We start from the raw sequence: 25,021 nt of genomic DNA, 5'->3' as shown, positions 1-25,021 counted from the left end.
GCTGCAGTTAGTGAGTGGTCACTCCCCCCCTCCCCCCCAGGAGCCCCAGTTTACACAGGCCGAGGGGGCGGGCTTGCGGGGGGGAATGGTGAGCAAGACAGGCACAGAGCTGGGGAGACACCCTGCCCAGGCACACACAGCCAGTGAAGGGTAGAGCCTGCCACAGAACCCAGAAGTCCTGGGCCAGTCTGGTCCTGCTGGGACCTGTTAGCCCCCAGGCTGCACCCCAGCTGGGACAACCCCCCCCCGGACCCCCCCACCCTCCCCATACCACACCAGCAGGGGCTGGATCCCAGACCTAGCTGGGTGAGGGGGGAAGCTGGGTGTACTGGGATGCCCATGAAAAGCTGCAGCATTCCCAGGGCTCACAGGCAATGGGCACAGACCCTGGCAGCTGGTGGGGATATGACACAGGGCCCAGGGGCTGGAAGCCCCCAGGGCTGCGTCCCTGGCACCAGGGAGCACTCAGCTGAGGGATAAAGCAGGTCAGTTCCTTGTGTGCTTGGCCCAGCCCGACATGGGTCCTTGGCACTGGGCTGGCTTTAGGGAGGAACCTGGCCCAGGCTCCAGACCCTGCGTGCTCTGACCCATGGTGTGGCGCTGGCTGAGGCACATGGGGCTGGCCAGGGATGGGGACATGGCCTGGGCCATTCTAGCCCTGAAGGAACGTTCTAGGCTGCACTCAAGGGCTAACCCCCAGCCCCAGTCGCATGGTGCGTGAGTTGGACCAGCACCCAGGCCAGTGCCCAGGGCAGGGATTTTCCAAGCCCTGTACATAGCAGAACCAAGAAGGCAATTGGGTGTCCCTGGCTTTGCCTTGCCCAGGTGCCTAGCTGGCCAGGGGTTGGCCGGAGGGTGGGGGGGGGGGGTGTTAATCTGGGGAAGCCATGTGCATTGGACTCCCCTGCCCCCTCCCCCAGGGGTCACTGGGGCTCCATGGCCACCTTTGGGGCCAGGGCACTCCCTGTGTCAGCACGAGATGGCTGAACAGGCCCAGTGGCTCCCCAGGGCAGAGCCCCAGAAGGGCGGGGGTGGGGGGCAGAGCAGCCTGTGGGGCACTGCAGTGGCAGGGCCGGGGGCTGATGCCCCAGGCTGTCTGGAGCCGGGACGCCCAGCCTGCTGCCGCTGCAGGCATGGACTGGAGGAAAGCGAAAGCAGCTGTGCAGCAGAGCTGGGCGCGAGCCCGGGGCGGGTCAATGTCCTGGGGTGTGGGGCGCAGCCATGTACAGCTGTCCCAGGAGGACAGGCTCTTCCCAGCGCCAGCAAGACGCCGCCTGGGGCCCCCCTCCATCCTGCCGTGTCTCCTGGAGCTGAGTGGGGCCTCCAGAGCTTGTGAGGGGGTCCGTAGGACCAGCCAGGCTCCGGGCAGCAGCACCCAGTTGGTGAGGAGGCTGTGGGGTAGGCTGGGAAGGGGGCAGGGGAGCAATCCAGGGTGGGGGCGTTTAGGCCCTGCTGGGGCTGGGGGCCGATCCAGGGGAATGGTGCTGGGCTATGGGGGCGGCTCGGCCTCTGGTACACGCTGCCCCCGGCCCCCCCCCCCAGCCCTTGGGTTCCAGCTCAGCCCTGACAGTGACTACCCCTAGTGCCCACGCTGGCCTGGCACCACACCTAGGCACAGCCCCCACATGGAGGGGGTGCGGGGGGGGCTCATACCCGCCCCCGCCAAGGGGAGGGACCTGGGGGTTCCCCCGACACCCCTCCAGCTGCCCAGCGAGGCGCCCGGGCCAGGCTGCGGTGGGATGATGGAGTGGGGGTGGGGGGCTGCCCAGCCGGGCTGCGCGGTCCCTTTAAGAGGCTCCAGGCGGAGCTGCAGGGAAAGTCCCGAGCCGGACAATGCCAGAGCCGGGGGCAGCCTGAGCCGAGCGGGGTCCGGGACGCGGCCGCGGCACCAGCCCCCGCCTGCAGGTACCGGCCGCCGGGATCCCCATGGGCCGCCCCCGCAGCCAGCCCGGGCGGGGGGGGGGGCTACACCCCGGGGAGGGGGCTACACCCCGAGGGTGGGAGCCCCACTGCTGGCTCAGGCTGGCACCACTCGTGACACGTGTGAAGCTGCCTTATTCCCCCAGCCATCTCCCTCGGGATGTAGCCATGGGGCCAGCCTGCCCCACAGCCCCACTCTGGGGGCAGCCCTCTCCTGGGCCCCCCACGGCTGCAGGGACCGCCTGGGTTGGCGGGAGATTGGTGACAGTTTCGCTGAGCTGGGCCATGAGACCCCCCCGCCAAACGGCCCGGCCTGGCCCGCAGGTCCCCCATGGGTGGCCCTGCCCAGGCCCCAACCAGCCCCTGGGGAGCAGTGGGGCTCAGGCCCCTGAGTGGTACCCGGCCCCTGGGGAGATGGCAAGAACAGGACACCCCAGGCTGGGGGGAATCTCACCACCCAGCCCCTGTGGCTTTAGACCTGGGGGAGCCCAGGCCGGCTTGGCCCCAGCCCCCGGCCCCCAGCTTGGTGTGGCCGGGCAGCACCAGGCTCTGGACCCATGGTCCCTGCGGCGCCCGGCCAGCGGCTGCCTCCAGGAGCGGGTAGGGGGGGGGGCGGCCGAGGCCTGACCCACCCGTGGGGCGGAGGGGTGGCCCCTCCTGCCCCTGGGACCCGGCTCCTCCTCGCCCCGCGCCCAGAGCTCCAGCGGGCGCAGCCGGGCGCCCCCGGAGCCCAGCTGCGGCGCTAACGGCGCTGTTCCCGCAGCGTGGCCCCGTCGCCCGGGGCCCCGGCCCCCCAGCCATGGGCGAATGGAGCTTCCTGAGCTCCCTGCTGGACGCGGTGCAGGAGCACTCGCCCATGGTGGGCCGGTTCTGGCTGGTGGTGATGCTCATCTTCCGTATCCTCATCCTGGCCACGGTGGGCAGCGACGTGTTCGACGACGAGCAGGAGGAGTTCGCCTGTAACACGCTGCAGCCGGGCTGCAAGCAGGTCTGCTACGACCGGGCCTTCCCCATCTCCCACTACCGCTTCTGGGTCTTCCACATCGTGGTGCTCTCCGCGCCGGCCCTGCTCTTCGTCATCTACGCCGCGCACCAGGGCGCCAAGCAGCGCCCGGCCCCGCCGGGCAGCCCGCCCGGCCGGCGCATCCGCCACTTCTACATGGCCAACGTGGCCCTGCGCATCCTGGCCGAGAGCGGCTTCCTCGTGGGCCAGTGGCTGCTGTACGGCTTCCGGCTGGAGCCCTACTTCCGCTGCGAGCGCCCGCCCTGCCCGCACGTGGTGGACTGCTTCGTGTCCCGGCCCACGGAGAAGACCGTCTTCATCCACTTCTACTTCGCCGTGGGCGTGGTCTCCGCCCTGCTCAGCCTGCTGGAGCTGGCCCACCTGCTGGCCAAGGAGCGCCGCCAGGGGCGGGCGGCGGGCGCCCCGTCCGACGAGCAGCAGGAGAACTGGTCCAACCAGGCGCACGAGCAGCGCCGGCACTTCCTGCCCCCGGGCGACCGGGGAGCCCAGGGGCCGGGCTGTGGCGGCCCCGGCCACTACGCGCCCTCGGCCCCCTTCCAGCCCCACGCCCCCTCGGGGAGCAGCAAGACCTCGCGCACCACGGCCAAGTCCGATTTGCTGGTCTAGGCGGGGGTGGGGTGGGGTGGGGGGGTGCTGCACCCCACCTGTGACCCGAGTGGGCCGTTCTCAGCCCTGGGACTGCTGCAGTGTCGGCAAGTGCCTTGGGGCGCCTGGTCCGTATCGGCCCAGTACGGCCCCGCGGGAAGCTGCCCTCCTGCCTAAGGCGCAATGCCCAGCCTGTGGCCCAGGGGACTGAGCTGGGGCTGGGCCTGGCAGGAAGGCGGCTGGCCAGGCTACAGGGCATGACAGCGTGGCCTAGGAGTTAGCGCCTTGGCTGGCACGTGCGAGAGCTCAGGGCTCGTTCCGGTTTGTGGAGGTGACCGGCTAAGGGGGCCGTGACCAGCCCCAGCCCCTGCTGCTCCGCTGGGGGACAGGACTGGTTCTGCGGGGAGGGGGTGGGCGAAACGGCCCCCCCCCCCATACATTATTGTGAATAAACCAACGTTTTCATGACACCACCGAGGCGAGGGGGTTAGTGGCGAGCGAGGGCCCTACCGTGATGCAGTTACCAGGGCTGGGCCAGGAGGGCCTGGGGGTCAGGGGTGTGGGGCACAAGTAGAGGTGGTGGGTGCAGGCTGGGATCACAGGGGCTGTTGGAGGGGCCGAGCTGGGGCTGTTGGCGGGGGGGGGGGGGGGGAGTGAAGGACACGGGCACGGAGCCTGCTGGGTGCCCAGGAACGGCTGGGGGCTGAGATCAGCCGCAGGGCACGTCTGGCACCTGGGCAGGGCCCGGGGCTGTCGTGCTGCCCTGCAGGGGGCTGGGGCAGGGCCTGGCTGGGAGCCACATTCCCCTGGGCTGTTTCCTGTTGTGGGTGGTTTGGGGGGGGGGTGCACCCAGAAGTTAATGGAAAAACACACCAAACCCCACCCCCGCTTGCTCCTGCATCAAGCCCCCTCCCAGCTTAACCCTCTCATGGCCAGCCCCGTGCCCCAGCCAGGCCTTGGCTCTGCCCAGGGCTCATTGTTGTGCCTCAGTTTCCCCAGCTGTAGGTAGCAGGGCAAAGACGCATAACTACCGGAGAGGCGGGGGAGGCTGTAACCAAGCAGCTTTGCTGCCCCCTGGTGCCCAGAGCCCAGATCAGCAGCAAGGGCAGTGGTACTGCTGGGGCAGCCCCCCACCAGCAGGGCGCCCACTGCTCTCAACCCAGCTGGGCCTCCCGGCCCCGAGACCCAGGGTGGGGGGGGGTCCTGCCCCCTGTCCCCACCCCAGGGCCTGCCTGGCCTGGGAGAGGTGGGGTATGCACGCAGCGGCCCTGCCTCTCTGCACGGTGAGACCCAGGGGGGAGTGGGGTTGGAGCCCTGCAGAACCACTGCCCCCATGGGGCAGGCCCCCAGCGTGCACCTCAGAGCGCAGCCCCACTCTCCAGCCCGCCAGTGCCACCTCCCAGGCCCGGGGAAGATGTGTGAGGGGGTGGGGGCTCCTGCCTGCCCCCAAGGGGGCCAGGACACAGGCAGAGGCTGGGCAGCCGGCTCCTGCCCACATCTTCAGCTGGGGCCTACCCGTGGTCCTCGGGTGCAGGGGGGGGGGGAGGCAGGGCACCTCCCCCCCACGCTGGAGCCCCTCTGAGGGCACTAGAGGGGGACAATGTCAGCTCTGCCCCCCAGCACCTCTCCTGGCACGTGGGCGGGGTGCAGCCTCCCCCAGGCACAGAGCGACCCCACCCACCATGCACGCGCCCACCCTTCCCGCACCCCCAGCACATTCTAGTGGTGGGCAGAAGAGGAAGAAACAGGCAAATCGACCCCCCCGCCCCCTCGCTGCGTCCACGCACCTCCCCCCACCAGATCTCGCAGGGGAAGTGGGCGGCGGGAGGCCGGGGGTCGTGTCTTCCCTCCTGTCCAGCTCCTCCCCAGAGAGGCCAAAGCCAAACGTCTCAACAACAACCAAAAAATTTAATAATAATAAATTGTGTGGAACCCCCTCCTGCCCCACCCCTCCTCCTCCCCCCAGAACCGTGCCCCCCCCGCCAACCGCAGCGCCTCTCTAAAAACCCCTCCCCCCTTTTACAAAGGTTTCCAAAGGTATTTATAGATATTTATAGCTATTTATAGATATATCCTCTGGCTTGGCCCTGCCGCGGCCTCCGCTTCCTGGCGGGTGGGGCTGGTTTTACCTGACAAGCGAATGGGGTGGGTATTTGTTTTGCTGGTGATGACAGGCGTGGGGGGGTGGAGGGGGGGGGCGTGGCGGCCACTATCGGCTGATCCATTTTGCTCGCAAACAATTCAAAGAACCAACGAACGTTTCCCAACCGACCCTCTCCCCCAACCCCCGCCCCACCCCACCCCACCCCCCGGAAACACTTGAAATGCAACTCAACCGACAGACACTCCATCTTCACAGCAGTGCAGGCCCCCAGCACTGGGGGGTGAGTGGGGGGGAGCCGGCCGCTGCTTTGCTCCCCCTGGGTATGAACAGCAGTGGCTGCGGGGGGGGCTGTAAACCGGCCCCGGCTGATCCTGGTGCGGGCTCGGTGCCCGAGGGACCCAGTTCTGACCACAGAGGAGTCCGTCACAAATCAACAGGGAAGCCACGGCTGCAGTGTGTGCTGGTACGGACAGAAACGGGCTGGGGCCCGGGTTCAGTGGGGCGGCTCGTGGCAGCGTCACCCCCTCCCGCTCCTGGCTGGCTCACCATGCGGCCCTGGGGCCTGGCAGCAAAGGGCAGCGGTGGCGGTGTCACGGCGAGTGGGTGGCCGGGCTGCTTCTGTTGGAGCTGGGCGACAGGCTGGGGCTGCAGCTGCCAGGGGGCAGCGCCAGGCTGCTCATGCGAGAGGCGCCCGGCTGCCCGCCCAGTGTGTCCAGGCCCTCCGAGTTCTCCAGCATCTCCTGGATGAGGGGCGGCATGGAGCCGGGGATCTCCATCTTCAGTGTGATCACCCGCTCAGCACCTGCAGGAAAGGGAGGCTCAGTGGGGCGCAGGGGAAGCAGCCACCGGGAGGAGACAGAACCAACCCCCTTCCGGTCTCCCCCCAGGGACCCGGCCAGAGTCTAGGCTTGTGGTGAGCCCAGGGTCCCCGACGCCCAGCTGGGGGGTGCCCTAAGCCTGCAACTCCCTCACTCTCATGCTGCAGGGAGAAGCCTGGTCCCCTGGCCAAACTGCAGCCCAAATCAGAGGTTTCCACTGCCTGGCGGGGGAGAGATGACCCATCACCAGCCCGTCCCCTGTGAGGAAGTGGGGTGTGTGGGGATTTTATCCTCCTGGTTGGGCTGCAGGTGTTTCCTACTGTCCTGCAGTAACACCAGGTGGTGCCTCAGTTTCCCCAGGCAAAGAATCAGTGCACAGCAGTGAGGGGAGCTTCCGTGTGACGACGTCTCACACGTAGGCAATGGACCACTGTGGCCTGTAACCGGGGCAAGCAGGGGACAACGTTCTTCCCCAGGAAATGGCGCAGAGGCGGGAGGTAGGGCCTGGCTGGTTTGAAATGGGGCTGGGCTGTGGAGTGGGGCAGCCTGGTCTGGCTGGAGAGGGAGGAAGGGGGGCCAGGGCCTGGCTTGGGGACCCCCCCCCAAGGCCCTTCTTCCCGAGATGGACGGTGCTGATGGCGTCTGTGGTTGTGCTGACAAGTCTGTTCCACGCTGTGTCCCTGTCGCCCCATAACCCTCCTGTTCCCCCCGTGCAGCGAGTCACGTCTGCCTGCGGGTGGGGGGCAGGGCCGGGGGAACCCCCCTACCCTGTGACCTCCCCATGGCCGGGCCTGGTGCTCACCCTTGGCGCTGATGCTGCGCAGGTCCGTGATTTTCATCAGCATCTTGGGGAACATGTGGGGTTTGTTGGGCCTCCTTTTCCGCACGTAGACCTTCAGCGCCTCCAGGAGCGGCTCCTGCAGCTTGTCCACCCTGTCGGCCTGCTCCAGGTCCTGGCGGTCTGGGGGCAGGCGTGGGTCAGTGCCAGGCCGAGCCCTCCCACCCGCTGCCCCCCCCCGACTCCAGGGCCCAGCTCCCCACCTGGGGTTCCCAGCCTCAAGGGGTCACAGCAGGACACTGCCAAGCTGCTGGGAGTCGGGGAGCCCTGTCCCAGCCACCTTCAACACCTCCACCGCCCCAGCACCTGCCGCCCCCTCCCCGCGCTCACCCCCGCAGATGAGGCAGATGGCGCTGAGCAGCCCGGTCTCAGCATCGTCCATCTCCAGCGGGAGCAGCTGGTTGGCGAAGGCGAAGACCAGGTCGGTGAGGGGCCCGAAGCCGGCGTTGTGCATCTGGGTGCGGTTCAGCGTCAGCCCGTCCGAGAAGGTCATGGTGTCCTGCTCCGGCGTGTAGCGTGTGCAGATCCGCAGGATCTGCCGGGAGAGCCGGGCTGAGGGCTGCCACCAGCCCTGCTCCCTCTGCACTCTGGCAGCCCTGGCCATGCTCTCTGGCCTGCCCTCTTTGCACCCTCAGCCCAGGAGCCAGCCTGCAGGGGACGCTGCCTGGAACGGCGGAGGGCAGGGGGCACTCACCAGGATGTCGAGGCAGGCGGCTTTGAGCAGGGTGATCTGGTCAGCGATGGTGAGCATGGTGAAGCCGGGGAGCTGCTTGGCGAACTCCACCGTCTTGATGATGCACTTGGTGGAGAGTTCACTGAACTTGTCCCACAAGTCGATGTCCAGGGAGACCCGCTGCTCTGAGCTGTTGTTCTGCAGCAGGCGCCAACCAGCATGAGCAGGGCCAAGGGGGTGGGGCACCAGGTCGTGCCACTGATCCCCCCACCCCACCCCCGATGCCATCGGCATTCAGCCCTCGCAGCCCCTGCCTAAAGCTGCCGGGGGCTCTGTACCACTGGGAACTGAGGCACGTGATGGGGAGCGCAGACCCCAGCAGTCCTGGCTCCCAGCCCCTGCTCTGACCACTGCACCCCACTCCCCACAGCCCAAAGCAAACACCAGCAGTCCTGGCTCCCAGCCCCTGCTCTGACCACTACACCCCACTCCCTTCCCCCAGCCGAGAGCAGACCCAGGAGTCCTGGCTCTCAGCCCCTGCCTAAAGCACAGAGCGAGAGGTGCCCACAGGTGGGGGTACGGGGCAGTGCTCCCTGTAAGCCGAGCACTCGGACAACCACTTGGGGAGCTGGAAAGGCCGCCTGGCGAATTAGCAGCGCCCACAGCTGGGTTTTTATGTTGGTGGGTGGTGCACATCTGCACAGGCCTCAGTGTGTTACAATTATTCTGCACATGGATGAAAAAGCTGAGAGGGACCGTCGGGGGGTGCTCACAGCTAGGCCAGCTGGAGGAGCCGAGGTTCCCGGACACAGGCGACACCCACAGAGCTCCAGCCCCTCCCTCTCGCTGCCCCTCGCTCCCCACTGGCTCCGGGGCTGGGTGCTCACCGTAGTGTATTTGCCCAGCTGGCACAGGGCAGGGAAGGTCTCCTGGTGGGCCTTGCGCACTTTCTCAATGAGGTTCTCCACCTCGGGCGTGAGGATGTAGCTCTCCGAACACTCCTGCTTCGGTGCCTCCTTCTTCTTCTTGTTCCGGTCGTTCCGCACGGCTGTGGGGGAGCAACAGGCGGGTGAGCGGGCAGACCCCGGCTCGGACAGCTCAGCGATCCCAGGCAGAGCGTCCCCAGGGCATCGGGAACAGCAGGCCCGAGCGTGGGCTGGCTGCTCACTGGGCTTTGGAGTGCGGCCCTGGTGGGTTATCGGCTCACCCTCAGCCCAGCCCCAGGCCCCAGCTCAGCACCTGTCTCCAGATCTCCCAGGACAGGGGGAAACCTGCAGCCACACCTTGAGGACAGAGTTCCCTGCTGGGCCCAGAGATGGGGCTGTACCTGGGGTCAAACCAGGGGGTGGAAGAGCAGGGGCATCTCTGGCGAGGACCCAGACCAGATGCCGCCGTAATTCTGCAGACCTGGCCACGATCGGGGCCCCACTGCACCGGGTGGCGTGCACAGAGCCAGCCAGGATTAGGCCCCCGTTGTACTGTAGGGGCACACACAGCTCTGGCCAGGATCGGGGCCTCATTGTGCTAGGAGGCACGCCCAGGGCTGGACAGGATCAGGGCCCCGTCGCACCGCACCACAGCAGACCCAGGGCCCAGCCCCACACAGCAAGTGGGGATTCCCCGTGGGGCAGGAGGGGGCGTTCCCGAGAGCGGAACTGATCCCTGGGGGATGGGAGAGCACAGCCAGGGACATGTGTGATGTTGAGGGTGCAGGGACCTCACAAGGGGAGCTGTGGGTGGGGCCAAGTGGGTGGGGGATGGGGGTTTCTCTCCCAGCCCCGAAGGGGGGGAGCTGGGGGTGGGAGAACAGCCACAAGGGGGGCTGAGGAGAGCAGGGGGCTGCAGCCCCAGATGGGCTGGGGCCGTGAGCAGCCAAGGACAGTGACAGCCCATCGCTCAGGCCGGGGGGGTCGCTCCCGGCTGCTCTGAAAATCCAGTAATGTGGAGGGGAGCGAAACGCCACTAACCGGGGACGGGAAAGTGCCGCTGTGAGGGGGCGTTTGTTCATCGCCGCCCGGCGTGGCCCAGAGCCAGCCACACCGAGGCCTCGGCTATCAGCCAGTGGGTGGAGCCCCAGCCCATCTCCAAGGCTGGCCCCCTCCCCCAGTGCGCTCAGGTCGCCCCCCTCCCCGCCCCTGGTGACCTCCCCCTGGCCAGAGCTGCACACTAGAGCAACTCCCATCATGCACTGGGGGGGGCAGTCCTGCCCCACCCCCACCAGCCCCCCCCGGGGCAGCTCCGGTGCCCCTGTGTCCCCCGACCAGCGTGATGCCCTGCCCCCGGTGGGCACAGCCAGCCCCGCCTCCTGCGCCCTCACGGGGCCCACGGCGGCACAGGGGTCCCGGTGCAGCTGCACCCCACTGCTCTCTGCAGCACGACCCACCCCCGGCAGGCGGCCCGAGTGGGCGGGTTTACAGGCGGGCGCCATGACAACTGGCCTGCAGACGCCGGGAGGCCCCTGGCAGTGTCATTTATCTCTGACATCATCAATCATGGGTTGCCAAGGCAATGGCCTGGATCCCACAGGGGGGGAGCGTGGGGGGGGCAGCTGCTCTGCCTGACCGGGATTCCCCCGCCCTGGAGAGGGGGGAGGGGACCGCCCCCCCCAGCTTCACTCAGCAACTCCATCAACCCTGGCCAGAAGCCCCTCCCCCACCCCCTTCTACCCCCCACCACGGGTCCACGTCAGACCCACCTCATCTCCCCACTGCGGCTTCGCAGCGCGCCCGGAGGTTGGCGCCCAGTCCCAGTGCAATGTCCCTCCGGCCATCCCCCCACCTCCCCCCTGGCCTGGCTCCCCACCTGCCCCCCAGCCGTGCCCCCTGCCTGGACGCCCGCCTGCCCTTCCGGCCGTGCCCCCTGCCTGCCCCCCAGGCTATCCCTTCCGCCTCCACCCCGGCCATGCCCCCTGCCTGCCCCACAGGCTATCCCCCTGCCTGCCCCCCCCCCCCCCCGGTCGTGCCGCCCAGCCAACACCCTCCCTCCTCCCTGAGATAAGGGGCCCAGGGCAGGGCAGACAAGGCCTGGAGCACAGGGAGCCGGGCCTGGGGGGCGACAGGGCCAGGCACTTACACTCCTTGGACATGCCCACTTCGAAGCACTTCTGCAGGCGGCAGTACTGGCATCGGTTGCGCGTCACCTTGTTGATGATGCAGTTCTTGTCGCGGTGGCAGGTGTACACCATGTTCTTCTGGATGCTCCGGCGGAAAAAGCCCTGGAAGAGCCAAGCGCAGCCCCCATGAGCAAGGGGGCAGTCCAGCGGGGCCTGGCGCACACCGGGGGGTGGGGCTGAGCTGCGGGATACTGCCTGGCTGCCAGGCACTAGTGCTACGATAGTGCCTGGGGGGGCGGGGCTGCTGGGCACTAGTGCTACAATAGGGCCTGTGGGGGCAGGGCTGCCGGGCACTAGTGCTACGATAGTGCCTGGGGGGGCGGGGCCAGCCAGGGCTCTGTGGAAGGAAGCAGTACAGACTCTGGGGGAACCATCCCACCGGGGCTGATTTAGTGATGAGGACACAGGCATTTCCCTCCCTGCTGGCCGAGCAGCAGCATTCGAGCTCCTGGGGCAAAGGGAAACAAGCTGCAGGAGCCTGGAGCTGGGACTGGCAGGGACAGAGAAAGTGGGTGAGCAGCCCAGACACCCCGACCGAGACCGGTACATCCCGCCGGGCATGGCAGAGACACCCCGACCGAGACCGGTACATCCTGCTGTGCCCAGACACCCCGACCGAGACCGGTACGTCCCGCCGGGCGTGGCAGAGACACCCCAACCGAGACCAGTACATCCTGCTGGGCGCAGCCCAGACACCCCGACTGAGACCGGTACATCCCGCTGGGCGCAGCCCAAACACGCCAACCAAGACCGGTACGTCCTGCCGGGCACGGCAGAGACACCCCGACCGAGACCGGTACATCCCGCCGGGCATGGCAGAGACACCTGACCGAGACCAGGACGTCCCGCCGGGCGCGGCAGAGACACCGCGACCAAGACTGGTACGTCTCGCTGGGTGTGGCAGAGACATCCCGACCGAGACCGGTACGTCCTGCCGGGCGCGGCCCAGACCCTGGGTACGCTGCCATCGGCTGTTCAGCAGGCAAACTGAGGCACAGAGCGCCTGTTGTGCAACTAGGAAGCAACCCCCCCAGCCTTCCATGGAGGCTGTAAGGCCCCTTCCTCTCCAGGAGCCAGGGCAGTGGGAAGGGCCCAGCAGCGGAGGGGAGCTGGGCTGTGGGCGCTGGAGCCAGGAGACATGCGGCGCAGCAGCCAGACACTCCTCCCCCCGCCCCCGGGCTGGCCCCGGCCCAGCCGCGGCTGGAATGTAAATCAGAGGTGCTGACGGATACGAAGCAGCTGCGCACAGAGCCCCGCACATCCGCGCCAGGGATTAGCTCCCATCACCCTGGACCGCACAGCGCTCCCAGCCCGCGGGGCATTGCCGGGGGCACAGGGGGCGTTCAGCCAGCTGCACCCGAGGGCAGGAGCCCCAGGGGCTGCCCACATGTACGCGACATCAACACGCCTTCACCTGGGCCCGGGCATGGAGGTGGAACCGCCAGCTGAACCTTGGTGCCGGGATGCGGCGGTGGCAGCTGCACTATTCAGCACTGATCCCCCGCCGGGCCGGGCTACGGGCCAGGTAGCAAGGCCGGAGTAGGGGGCGCACTCCCTGGTTCTCCCACGGGCCCCGGAGCCACACTGCCTGGGCAGGGCCCTTGTGCCGGAACAGCATCTGGGCATGGCAGCCCCCCGGCCAGACTGGCTGCAGGCATCTCCTCGTTAGTACAGGGAACAGGGAGCCAGGGCTCCGGGGTTCTCTGCCTAGTGCAGACACACTGGCAACCCCAGGGAAGTGACGTCGGGGCTTCCCATGCCTCAGTTTCCCCTCATCCAAGGGGCACAGGTAGCTCTCCAGCCTCCTGGCCAGGGCCTCCCCTCAGTTTTTCCCATCCATGTGCAGAATAAATTTTATCGAGGTGTGTGCACAGGTGGACCACCCATAGAAACACAGGCTGCCGTCTGTGGGCGCTCTGCTAATCAGCTGAACAGCCTGTGAGTCTCTCCTGGGCAGCCGGGAAGTGAGCAAGGAGCGGGCACTGCGCCCACAGGCTGGGGACCTAGTGAGCAGGCTGGAGTGTGCCAAGGGCTGCCTGGGGGCAGGGTGCCGGGGGCAGGGTGCCAAGCCCAGGCCAGCCACAGGCTGTGACAGGGCAGGAGAACCAGAGAAACCCAAAGCCGCCAGCCCCCAGCGCTGGCCAGCCTGCAGCACCCTGGGGCTGGGCTTGTGGCCTGTAAAACGGCCCGTAACACAAGCTTCGAGGAGCTGGTTGGAGGCTGCAGGTTCCCCTGGGGTGTGCAGAAGCCTCACGCACACCTGGGGGGTGGGGGCACGATCCCAGCTGCCGTGAGCCCAACGGACCTGCAGCGGGGGGGGTGAGCAGAGCCTGGCCGCCTCCCTCCCCTTGTCTGAACCAGACCCAGGGTCACCCTTTGGGCGCGGACCCCCAGCCCCCCCACCGGCCGCACTCACCTTGCAGCCCTCGCAGGCGCTCACCCCGTAGTGGTAACCCGAGGACTTGTCCTGGCACACGAAGCAGGGCTTGTAGATCCGGGGTAGCGGGGGCGGCGACGGGGGGCTGGGCACTATCTCTTCTGAGCTGGTGCTCTGTGTCTCGATGGCTGGAGAAGAGGGGGTGAGCTCAGGGGTCCGGCTACCACATCCGGAGGGGCCCGACGCCCCCCCCCCACGGACACCCAGAGGGTTCTGCCCCATGGCAGTGCCCCATCAGCAGTGGGAGATTGGGGGGCAGGGCAAAGTCCCTCCAAATGTCCCCACTCCCTAGCAGCTCAGCAGGGCATGCGAGCCTGGTGAGCTGCTCCTCTGCGCTGGCCCAGCTGGGCTGTCGGGGGCACAAGGGGGAACCCCCAGAATTGCAAGGAGCACCCCAGCGCCCCTCCACCTTTGCACAGCAAGGCCAGTGCTCCCAGCTGGGGGTCTGCACCCCAGGCACTCACCGGCAGCCCCTCTGGGGGAGGCCACATGGCTGAGCACAGATCCCTGTGGGTGCCCCACGGCAAGCCCAGCGTGGACCAGGAGACGCTACGGCGCTGCCCCATGGTTCTCCAGCGTTAGTTCCCTGGTGGACGAGCCTACGTCTCTGCCCACGCGCTCCATGCGAGAGGGACCGGCAACAAGGACACATGGCTGCCTCGCTCTGCCCCGCGCTTGGAAACGCCCAGCGCAGCCTCTGGCCCCACAGCGCCAGCAAGCCCAGGGGTGGCAGGAGCAGGCGGGTCCGGTGGTGCCTGGCCAGGCCCCTCACCCCGCCTGTGTCCCCTGCCTGCTGCATTTGCGGCCGTGGGGACCAGCAGCACAGGGGCAGATGGGGAGGCCGCTGGCCCCTTCCCCTGGGGAGCTCTGGAGATGGGGGCGGGGGGCAGGGAGGTGGGGGTGCAGGGGGAGTTTCCAGGCCAGAGAAAGGAGCCAAGTCAGACGCAGCTCATCCCACAGGCAGCATCACCAGGGCTTGGCCCAGCTGGGTACCCAGAGCTACCCCTCCATCTCCCTGGGAACCGAGCCTCTGCCTGGCTGGGGCTGGGCTGGGCCTGCCTGAGGGGAGTGGGTTTTGCTGCAAGGGGGCAGGGGGCTCTTCTAGGGGGGGATCCTGAACCAGAAGCTTTAAAACAGACAGACTGGTCCCGCCCCCCCCCCACCCCCATGTGAGTGAGCCACAAGCAGCAGGCGCCTGGCAGGGGGTGGCAGCAGTGCTAGGAGCCCCTTGTACGCCTGACGCACACTGTGCCTGGCCACGCACACTGCCCTGCTCCGGCCCCACCCCTGCCACATGCTTGGCAACGTGCACACGCGGCCTGTGCAAACGCAGGGGCTGGTGGGGGAAACTGAGGCACGGGAGCACAGTGGTTAGCCGGGGGGTCGGGTCAGAAGCCAGCTGCAGGGCAGCAGTCTGCTTAGGAAGTGCAAACCCCTCCAGTGCCTCAGGGCCAGCACAGACCCCAGGCCCCACCCCTGCTGCTACAAGCCCTGCCCCTCTGGTCACACCCTAGGCCCCACCCATTCCTGTCCCACAGATTAGGGCTTGCCCCTGCACTGCCCAGCTGAGCGTGGTCAGGTACCCCATAGCCCCAAACCCTGCAGGCCCTGGGGGAAGCAGCCGCTCCCATCAGCTTCACCTTCCCCCCGCCTCATCCTGTGGGGCAAGACAGCGCCCTGGGAGCTTGTGGCTGGTGCAGGCGCAGCTGGGGCTGGTGGAGGCTCCGGGTGGGGCCCCCAGGCACTGGGGTTCAAATCCGGCCCTGTGCTGGGGGCCAGCCCCCAACTGTGCATCACCTCCACTTCCATCCCTGCGGCAGGCACCACCCAGGTGTGTCTGTGCCCGGCAGGCTGGGCCTGGATGGGGGTTGGCAGCACCATGGCCCTTGTGATGCAGGGCCCCACCGGCCTGTGCTGGACCCCTCTCTGCATGGCCACAGGCCTCCACCCCTCTGAGAGCCCCAGAACTAACCCTGCCTGCTGCTGCCACAGGCCAGCCTGGCGCAGGGACGTAGCCGGGGCAGGGTGGGGTAACACAGCCTCACTCAGGGCTGGCTGGGCCCTACCCGCCATCACACCCTCGCCAGCAAGCAGCAGTACAGTGTCTATGACACACAGCAGGGCAACTCTGAGTCCAGCCACCGGAGGGCCATGGTGTGCACACATTCCTCACCGGCGCATGCCAATGCCCTCTCCCTGCTAGCGCTGGCGGGGAGCCCGGGGCCAGGCCTGTGGGGCACCAGCAACTCCCTTTCCCCTGCCTGCTCCCCCTGGGCACCAGGCCAGGAAGGGGTTAAGGCAGCAGCACCAGCTACTCAGGGTGTTGCAGAGAGGGACCCCAGCACAAATGGCCTGGCCCCGCAGGGTTAACACACCAGCTTCCCTGACTCCCCTGCCACGGCCTGCAGGAAACAAGGGGGCTGTTCCCACTGCAGGGGTGCATCAGACAGCAAGGGATGGAAGTGGGGTGGGCACAGGTGGAGGGAGAGCTCCTCGCCCCCAGCCCCCCACAGAGACCAGTGCAGGCTAGTGGTTCAAGCAGGGGGCTGGGAGCCAGGACACCTGGGTTCTCTCCTTGCTGAGAGCTGGGCAGGGCTTGGAGGTTTATTCTCCCTCAGAGGGGCACAGCCCATGGGAGACCCTGAGCTCCCCCAGGCAGAGCATTCCTGGGGCCAGCTGAGGCCTGGGATGGGGCACTTCCCAGGGCTCAGGAGAAAGGGGGGAGTAGGCAGGAGTCCCCTGGAGCCAACCCCCTCGGCAGCTGTCTGGGAAAGTGCCTTTTGGCTGCAGACCAAGGGGAAGCCCTGGTAACAAAGGGGGATCTGTGCCCTCAAAGCTCCTGCTGGTGCTAACAGCTCTGGGCGCCAGCACAGACAGGCGGATGGGACGGGATGCCCTGTAGCCGGGAGCCCGGAACCCCCCTGCGCTCAGGCCCCAAGGGGTTGGGTCACGCCAACAGCTGCAAGCACAGTCATCCCTGATGACTGTCTACGAGCAGTGTCAGGGCTGTGCCAGCCCCAGCAGCCCTCTGGCAGTGGAAGGATCCCCCCGGAGGCAGGGCCAGACCCCGCGAGTCACCGACCCAGCCAGGGCTGAGAGGTGGCCAGCATGCAGGACTCCTGGGGTTGCGCAAGGCCCAGGGGGTGCCAGGGCAGTGGCACACAGCCAGGCCCTAGATCGGTTGATGCTGCCTGTCTGTCTGTCCATCCGTGCCCTCACCCGGCCTTGTGCACCAAGGAGAGGGATGCAGCCCCCCACTATCCCCAGTTTGGGGGCTGCTCAGTGACTTCCAGGGCGGCCCTCCACTCGCAGCCCTGGCAGCTCCAGGGCAGACAGGCTCCTGGGCCCCAGAGAGAAGTGCTCCGTAGGTGAGCACAGCCCATGCAGCAGGAGAGAGATGGGCCTCACCCCCAGGCCAGCTGGACTCACTGCCAGCAGCCCAGCCAGGGACAGGCCCAGGTAGCGCCCAGGATGGGGGCAAGGCTGGCGGCAGGCAGCTGCCCCCCACTCGGTCACAGGGCAGGACGTTATCTAGGGCCACTGCTTCCCCGGGGGCTAAGCTGGGGGGCCAAGGGGGTTCCGGCCCGGGGCAGGAGCTGGGGGCTAATGGAGAGAGGGGTTTGGGGTGATGATTTATGGCTTCTTGTCCAGCTGGGAGGGAGTGATGGCCAGTGGGAGGAGCAGGACTGGAGATCTCAACAAGAAGTGAACTCTTTTGCAGCCGCCCTTCTGCCCCACAACGGGCAGGTGAACGGCGGGTGAGCGGGAGAAAGGCCAGGGGAGGGGCAGCGCACACAAGCGAACCTGGGACAAGGCTGGGGGGTTGGTAACTAGAGAACTCCATGCCCAGCTCTGCGCAACTCTGAAGAGCTCATCCGCCTTTTCCTGCGCACTGTGCAGCGCCAGGGCCCTCTCTCTTACCCAGAGCATCTGAATAGCCAGCGACCTGCCGCCCCCAGGGCCGCTGGGCACCACTGAGTTTCCTGCACTGTCTTTGGGCCTCAGTTTCCCCTCTCGCCCAAGGCCCAAGAAGGGTGACACTCGGGGGGGTGTGGGGGAGGGTCACAGAGCATTGGCCCAGGGCGTGTGGAAAGCTAAATTGGCCCGGTCACAGCCAGGGCCTGACTGGGCCGTGCCACCCCCGGGCCCCGGGCTCCAGGAGTCACACATGCTGCTTTGGAGGATGACAGCTCCCCTCCCACACCTCATAATGCCCCGGGGAGGGGGGACAGCGTGCCACCCGCAGGAGCACACACGCTGGGGCACCAGTCGGATATTAACGACAGCTGGGGCCCAGCTGGGGGAGCAGCTGCAGCCGGGGCTGGGGGGGGAGGGCGTGGGTGGGGGGGGGGGGGTCTGTGAGGGGCACGTGAGCAGGGTGCCCAGCGGCAGCACAAAGGGGCCATTGTTGGGGTCGCTTTGGCCAAGCCCCACATTCCTGACAATAGGGCGGGCAGCACGGCCCCACCAGCTCCCTGGCCCTTCCTAGCAAGCCGGGCATGGGGGGTTCCTGCAGCCCAGGCTGCAGCTGGGGGGGGGGCAGCAGGGAGGCTGCAGCCATTGGGCCTGGCACCTGTGGAGGAGCAGAGGGCAGCCGGGCAGCTGCCCACTCCCCGGGGGCTCTCACCCCCAGCCAGGGCTGGCACTGGGTGACCGTGCCCAGCCCCTCGCCAGGCAGCCAGGTGCACCCAGCAGGGCCTGGCCTGAGCAGGTCTGATGGCCCCAGTGCGCAGGTACCAGCCTCTCCCGCCAGCCACCACCCGACCCTGCCCCCTGCCCCAGCCCTGTGCGCAGCCAGCCGCAGCAGAGGGGATCTGGACCCCTGCACGGGGCGCTGGGCCGGCGGGTGAATGTGGCACCCGGGCTGGTCTCCACTCCCCGCCCACAGCCAGGCTGAATAAAAGACAATCAGCTGCCCCAGAGCCTGGGCTTGAACCCACTGCCCTGCCCGACCACATTACTGGGGCCACTTCCTCACAGCCTGGGCCGGGGGGGCACCGCTCACAGCCTAGGGCCAGGCCACTCCTGTGCCCCATGCTCCCTGCAGCTGTGCACTTGGCCATCTGGGCACGGAGCAGGGACCCCGGCTGGCACCAGCGGCTGCCAGAGTGGAGCGGGCAGAGCGCCCTCCCCGTGTGACCTGGCACAGCAGAGCGGGTGCAGCCCTTCCTTCCCGCAGGTCCCTGCCCAGCCCCCAGGAGCCCCAGCCCAGGAGCTCTGCAAGGGACAGCTGCGCAGGGGCGGGGGAAGCCTGGCAGGGAAGCAGCGCCAGTGGGAATCTCGGGGGGCAGGAGGGGCCCCAGTGGAGGCGACAGTTGAAGATACCAGGAGGAGAGCAGCAGGTGATCAGCACCCAGGACCCTGAGGCCAGCATCTGCTCTAACCACTAGGCTGCCCCCCCACAGGGTAGGGGGAAGCAGCAGGAGCCAGATGGGAGCCAGATGCGGCTGAGATACTCTCTGGGCAAACAGGATTTAAAGGCTGCCCCTCCCTTCCTCCCCCGCCTGGCGCTGGGCTCCACACGGGCTCCCGCTTCCAGGCTTCCGGCACAGGACGGCCAGCAGGACGCACCCCAGACACCCCTCGGCCCAGCCCCCGGCCCCACGGCCACCCACAGGAGAATCCCCGCGTGGGAACTGTGCTCCAGAGCGGGGGCCGCCTTACATAGGGAGAGAACCCAGGAGTCCCAGGACTGCCCCCTTCCCCCACTGTGGCTGCTTGCCCCATCTTCCCTCCCAGGGCTGGTGAGAGAACCCAGGAGTCCTGGCTCCCAGCTCTAACCACTAGACCCCACTCCCCTACCACAGCTGGTGAGAACCCAGGAGTCCAGGCCCCTTCCCCCGCAAAGCAAGAGACAAAACACTTGGCGCCAAAGTCCTGCTAACTCTCACATTAGGGGATCCCCAGCGAGAGCCCCCCCTTACCCCTTAGTGCCCTTACCCCACTCCCACCATGCCGAGGAGGGTGCAGTCTCAGCCACCTGTCCTGGGGGGCCCCTGTGATTCAGGGCAGGCTCCAAGCCCAGGGCTTTAATGGAGGACAGCAGCTGCCCCCCACACCCGGGCTTGGCTGTGGCAGACTGGCCCCTGCGTGGGGGCAGGGGCTGGACTGCCCTGAACTGCTGAGCACGAAGGAGGGCAGCTCTGGGCCAATGCCCCACGGGTCGCCCAGCCCCAAGGGTACAGGCCCCACGCCTGGCAGCCGAATCGCTCACTCCCTGTCGGGCCTGGCCGCCCCTGCGAGCCTGGTCAGGACAAAGCAGCTGCCTGAGGGGTGGCGGGGTGGTGGTTTCGGCCTGGCCCCAGCTGGAGAGAGGTTCCCCCCCCGGGCCATGCTGCTCCCCCCAGAGCTGTGTGCGTGCCATGCCCTGCCCAGTGGTGTAGGGGCCCCGCCAGGGTAGGGCTGGAGGCGCTGCGCCCTCGTGAGCGCCCAGTGGGAGGGAGGAGGCTGAACTCACCGGGGGCCCCCGACCCCATGGCCGTCGCCTGCCGTCCTGGCGCTGCCCGAGTGCCGCAGCCCAGGGGCTGGCTGCGGCAGGGGCGACGGAGCATGGCTAACGTGAGGAGACGGCCCTGCGCCCGCCCAGCCCTGCCCACAGAGTGGCGCCCCTGGCGCACGCCAGCTGCAGCTGGCGTCACCTGCGCTGCAGCAGAGAGGTGCCAGTTGCCCCCGACGCAGCCCCCCACTAAGAGACACCCCCAACACCCAGCCCCGCAGGCCTGGCACCCCGCCAGAACCCCTTGCCAGGAGAGGGACCCCCGACATGCAGCCCCCCCCAGCTCTGGCACCCCACCAGGAGGTGCCCCACCTCCCGAAACTACACCGGTTTGGGACCAGCGCAGAGGGCCCAGCAGAGCGGGCAGCACCCTCGCCCGGGCACCCCCACCGCATGCCCCACGTTGGATCCATCCCACCGGGTCACATCGCCCAGCCCAGCTGGTCAGACGGACGCTTAGCCCAGACACCCCTGGCTCCAGAGCGGACAGGATGGAGGGCAGGGCAACACCCCCAATCAGGGGAGAGACACCTAGTCTGCTGGGGGCGCTGGGAGCTGCTGTCCCCTGCACCAGCTGGAGGTGGGGCAGGGTGCAACGTGGAGCCCTGGGGCAGCCCATTCTCCAACCCCCCAGAGAAGACAGGATGGGAGTGCGTGAGCCCCGCCCGCAGCCACAACAGCTCCATCAGCAAAGCCTCAGAAGCAGCGCTGGGCACCTGGCCTGCCCGTGGGGACAGACGCCCCCGCCCTGAACCAGAGCAGCAAGTCCCCCAAGGAGCCAGCGGGGAGGGGGACAACGGGTCACGGCATGCCCCCGCCAACGGCTCTGCCCGCAATCACCCCCCTCCCTGCACGCGCCTTTAGCCCCACTAATAACTCGTGGGAACCAGCCCCTGGCCAAGCCTGGGGTTTCCATGACCTGGTGCTACCCAAGGAACAGCCTCCGCCAGCTGCAGGGATGGCATCAGGGCTCTCAGGGGCGGGGGTGTCTCGCCTGTCCCCAAAGCCCCCTGGCAGAGGCCCTGTGGGCAGCTTGTATGTCCCAGCCTGGCCCAGCCCCAACCCCAAGAAGCTGAGAGCACCGACCCCTCTGCTGCCGAAGGCTGGGGGCCTCTGGGGCTGAGCTCCAGACGGGCTGGCACAGTCCCCCGGCGACAGTGCAGGGCATGGGGGAAGCAGCCCATAGAGGAAGAGAAGGCCCTGATGTGGCTGCACCTATGGGAGAACCCAGGAGCCAGGCAAGCAGGGCTCAGCATCCCAGGAGCAGGCTCAGCGCCTGCAGCCTGGGAGCTGGGCACCAGGACGGGACCCTGCCAACCAGACAGAGGCCCCGGTTCCTTCCTCGCCCGCTGCCCGAGACCAGGGGCTGACGGATACAGAAGGGTCTGGCTCCCCCTTCCGAACACTCACCCCCTCCAACCTGGCACCGGCATGTCCTGCCCCCGCCAGCCAGCCTGGGCTGAGGGCTAACCACCCTCTGCACACTGAGGAGCCCCACACCTGGCCTGGAGCAGGGCATGGGCCCATGGAGGTGGAACACTGATTCGGGGGGGCCCCACAGAGCGCTGGGGGGCCCCACCCCCAGGGATGCCCGCATGAACCATGTCAACTCACCCTGCCCAGCCTGCATCCTCTTCCCTGCCCCAGCTGGCACCTGGGTGGGGGAGGGGGCAGAGCGCCAGGCCTCTTGCAGCACCTGGGGGCAAAGGGCAGCTCCCCCTGCCCCCACGCACAGCCCTCTGCCAACATATACACCCGGAGAGGCTCCCCCTCCGCTGGGCTGACAAAGGCCGGGGGAGGGGAGAAGGGTCCTGCTGAGCCTGATAAGAGCAAAGGGGCAGAGGGCCCCTGAGACAATGGCAAAAAGGGACTTTGTTCTCAGCAGATTTGGCCGGGGTGGGGCAGGGCCAGGGCCAGGGCCAGGAGCGGGGAGCCCAGGAGTTCGGCTGGGCAGAGACGGGAGGAGGGCAGGCTGGTGCCAGGCAGGCGCCAGGCGGGCAGGAGCTGCCCTTCCAGCCCTACGCTGGCCAGGCGTCTTCACGTAACAAGCCTAGTTCAGCTCCAGTGCCCCACAGGGGCTCAGATAGGGTCCCAGCCCCCTCCCTGCCCCACAGCGACCCCCCAGCTCAGGCTGCCACCCAACCCAGGAAGACGATCTGGGCAGCGGCCAGGCCAGGACCACCCCCAGCGCCACGCCGGATGTTGTTTTCCCAGCGCTGCCGGGTGACCCACGACCCGGGGGGGGTGGGGCGGGGGCAGGGCACGGCATACGGCTCCTTGGCCCTGCACCCAGCCCAGGGTCACTGCGGGAGAGGGGGAGCGGATGCTCACAGAGCTGCTGGAGCCCTGCCCAGCCAGGGGCCCCGCGCCTGCCCCAAGGACCTGATCCCTGCTCAGAGCAGCCCAAGCTGCTGGCTTTGAAGGGCCTGAACCAGCCACAGGCGCACACCCCAGAACCCATTCGGGGCGCACCACATGCACGTCACCCCAAAGGGCCTCCCTCCACACAGGAGGGTGTGCCCAGCCCAACAAGCGCTAGGTACCGTCAGGGGGAGGGGGGCGGCCAGCCCACTTCTAGCCAGCACTGCCCTGCTCCCGACACCTTCTGGGCTGCCTGGCACTGGGAAACCCCCATGGCCTTTTGCTCTGCCCCCTCCACGCCAGGCGCGCAGGGGCCGGGCCAGTGGCAATGCACTCCTGGGCTGCCGCACGCCACTGTTCCCCTTCCCAGGACCTGCGCGGTGCAGCCAGTGCCCCATGCCCGGCCCCCCAGCCCAGGAGATGTGCTGTAGCGGGGACCCTGAGCTGCAAGGCTGCAAGGTGGGGATGGGGGCGGGGGGAAGGAGCTCGGCCCTGGGTGTCTGGCTGGGGCTGTGGCCAGGTGTCCGGGGCTTTCCAGGAACCAGTGCCCCCACCCTGCCCCAGGAGAACCTGGGACTATCAGATAATTGGATTTGGTCAGAGAGTTAATCTGGGGCAGTAAATACACCCCCCACACCTCGGCCAGCCCCAGCTTTTCCCAGAAACCCTTGTACAGCCAGGCACCCTGCCCACCCCAGCAACCCCCGCTAGGCCACGGAGGCGGGGGGCGGGTAAGGGGGTGAAATTAACTAGGCCAGGTGGCACTCCTGGGGCATTTGCTGGGTGGTGGCCAGGCAAGAAGCCTGGGCACCACTGGAGGCTGCTCCCGGCCAGGGGCTGATGCTAAGGGCGGCCCTGACCCGTGCCAGGCTCCGCATGAGTGCTCGGTCACCCCGCGGCAGAGCAGGGGAGGCCCTAGGACCAGGCAACATGGGGGCGGGGCTAGCCGAAGCAGGGGGCCGGAGCGCAGGCAGAGGGGAGGCAGAGTGCGGGGGATCCTAGGGCCGGCCGGGGGGATGCCTGTGGGGGGGGGGCCCGACAGGAGCTCGGCTCGGGGCCGGAGCAGAGCCCCAGGCGCGCCCCGCACGGTACCTACAGTGGCTGGAGCTGCTCCAGGGCTGGCTGCGGAGAGGGGCCCCGTAGGGCGCGGGGGGGCCGGACCCTTTGTCCGGGAGCAGGCAGGCCCGGCCCGGGCTGTACAGATCCATCAGCAGGAAGGGGCTGGGGCTCAGCCCGGCCACGTCCACGCTCTCGTACATCGCGGCGGGGCGCGGGGGGTCAGCGGGCGGCGGCCATCGGTGGCCCGGCCCCAAATCCCCGGCCAGGGGCGTTGGGACCCCCAGGCCCGGCCCCGGCCCGGCCCGGCCCGGCGGGATCCTCCCCCGCTAAGAGCCCATCCCTCGGCTGGCCCGGCCCGGCCCGGCCCGGCGCGGCGCCCGGGGGGAGCAGGCGGCGGCCGCTCTCGGCTCGGCTCAGCTCGGCTCGCTGCGCCCCGGAGCTGCGCTGCGCTCTGCGCGGCCGCGGCTGAAAATCCTCCTGCCACGCGGCGCCTCCCAGCGGCCTTAACCCCTCGGCTGCCGGCGCGGGGCCCGGCCCGGAAGGGCCTTTTCCGGCGCGCCCGCGCCCGCCTCATTTGCCTAATGACATGCGGCTGCCCTGCGGCTGACCCCGGCGGGAGAGGGGCCGAGCCCCGCCCGCCTCCCCGCGCGCCTCAGCCTCAGCCCACGTTACCGCCCGCCCCAGCCGCACACCTCCAGCTCCACGCTCGGCCCCGCCTTACACACCCACCAGCACACTCACCCCACGGTACCGCCCAGCCCAGCCTCACACACCCACCGGCACACACACCAGCACACTCACCCCACGGTACCGCCCAGCCCAGCCTCACACACCCACCGGCACACACACCAGCCCAGCCTCACACACCCACCAGCACACTCACCCCACGGTACCGCCCAGCCCAGCCTCACACACACACTGGCACACGCACCAGCCCGGCCTCACACACCCACCAGCCCGCTCGCACCACGGTACCGCCCAGCCCAGACTCACACACACACTGGCACACACACCAGCCCAGCCTCACACACCCACCAGCCCGCTCGCACCACCTCACCACCTGCCCCAGCCCAGCCTTGCACCCCCAGATCCACGCTCACCCTTGCCTTATACACCCACCAGCACACACACCCCACGTTATCGCCCACCCCGGCCCAGCCTCGCACCCCCCAGCTCCATGCTTGCCCCCCCGACACACCCACCAGCACACTCACCCCACATTACCGCCCACCCCAGCCCAGCCTCGCAGCCCCCAGCTCCACGCTTGCCCCAGCCTTACACATACACCAGTATGCTCACCCCACATTACTGCCTACCGTGGCCTGGCCTTGCACCCCCTGCACACTCACCCCTGCTTTACACCCCCACCTGCACTCCCACTAGCCTCCCCCACATTACACGGCCACCCAGCCCTGCCCCCTCACACCAGCCTGACACACCCACCACTCCTGCACACATCCACACATTACACAGCCACCCAGTCCTGCCCACTCACATCAGCCTGACAGCTGCAAAGACCTGCACCCAGTGTTACACACACAGACCTTCACACCACCGACAGATACACACACAGCCCTGCACACAGTGTTACACA

At 68.2% G+C, this 25,021-nt stretch overlaps 2 protein-coding genes across 5 annotated transcripts in view; one reads left to right on the top strand and one right to left on the bottom strand.

Moving 5' to 3' along the window:
* Positions 1-1,263: 1,263 nt before the first annotated feature.
* GJD3 (gap junction protein delta 3) lies at positions 1,264-3,985 on the top strand. Of its 2 annotated transcripts, none has more exons than XM_074978753.1 (2): positions 1,264-1,382; positions 2,684-3,985. In XM_074978753.1, the coding sequence occupies exon 2, from the start codon at positions 2,720-2,722 to the stop codon at positions 3,548-3,550; it is 831 nt and encodes a 276-aa protein (XP_074834854.1). In that variant the 5' UTR covers positions 1,264-1,382; positions 2,684-2,719; the 3' UTR covers positions 3,551-3,985. The 2 variants fall into 2 exon arrangements, with proteins under 2 accessions (XP_074834854.1, XP_074834853.1); XM_074978752.1 differs by lacking the exon at positions 1,264-1,382 and adding an exon at positions 1,814-1,905.
* Positions 3,986-5,569: 1,584 nt separating this feature from the next.
* Positions 5,570-25,021, bottom strand: part of RARA (retinoic acid receptor alpha) — a 38,684-nt gene continuing 19,232 nt past the window's right edge. The window contains exons 1-8 of one of the 3 annotated variants that reach the window (XM_074978749.1): positions 23,465-23,856; positions 13,491-13,639; positions 11,035-11,176; positions 8,850-9,010; positions 7,984-8,160; positions 7,620-7,824; positions 7,254-7,412; positions 5,570-6,435 (exon numbers count right to left, since the gene is read on the bottom strand). In XM_074978749.1, the coding sequence (XP_074834850.1) occupies positions 6,224-6,435; positions 7,254-7,412; positions 7,620-7,824; positions 7,984-8,160; positions 8,850-9,010; positions 11,035-11,176; positions 13,491-13,639; positions 23,465-23,627 (1,368 nt within the window). In that variant the 5' untranslated portion in view covers positions 23,628-23,856 and the 3' untranslated portion in view covers positions 5,570-6,223. Of the gene's footprint in view, positions 6,436-7,253; positions 7,413-7,619; positions 7,825-7,983; positions 8,161-8,849; positions 9,011-11,034; positions 11,177-13,490; positions 13,640-23,464; positions 23,857-25,021 lie in introns of those variants that run through there. The other 2 variants (XM_074978748.1, XM_074978750.1) reach the window with 2 other exon arrangements.

The sequence above is a fragment of the Carettochelys insculpta genome, chromosome 28 (genome assembly GCF_033958435.1).
Source record: "Carettochelys insculpta isolate YL-2023 chromosome 28, ASM3395843v1, whole genome shotgun sequence".
NCBI lineage: Eukaryota > Metazoa > Chordata > Testudines > Carettochelyidae > Carettochelys > Carettochelys insculpta.
The sequence above is the reverse complement of the archived record's forward strand: the minus strand, read 5'-3'. Positions and strand labels throughout refer to the sequence as shown.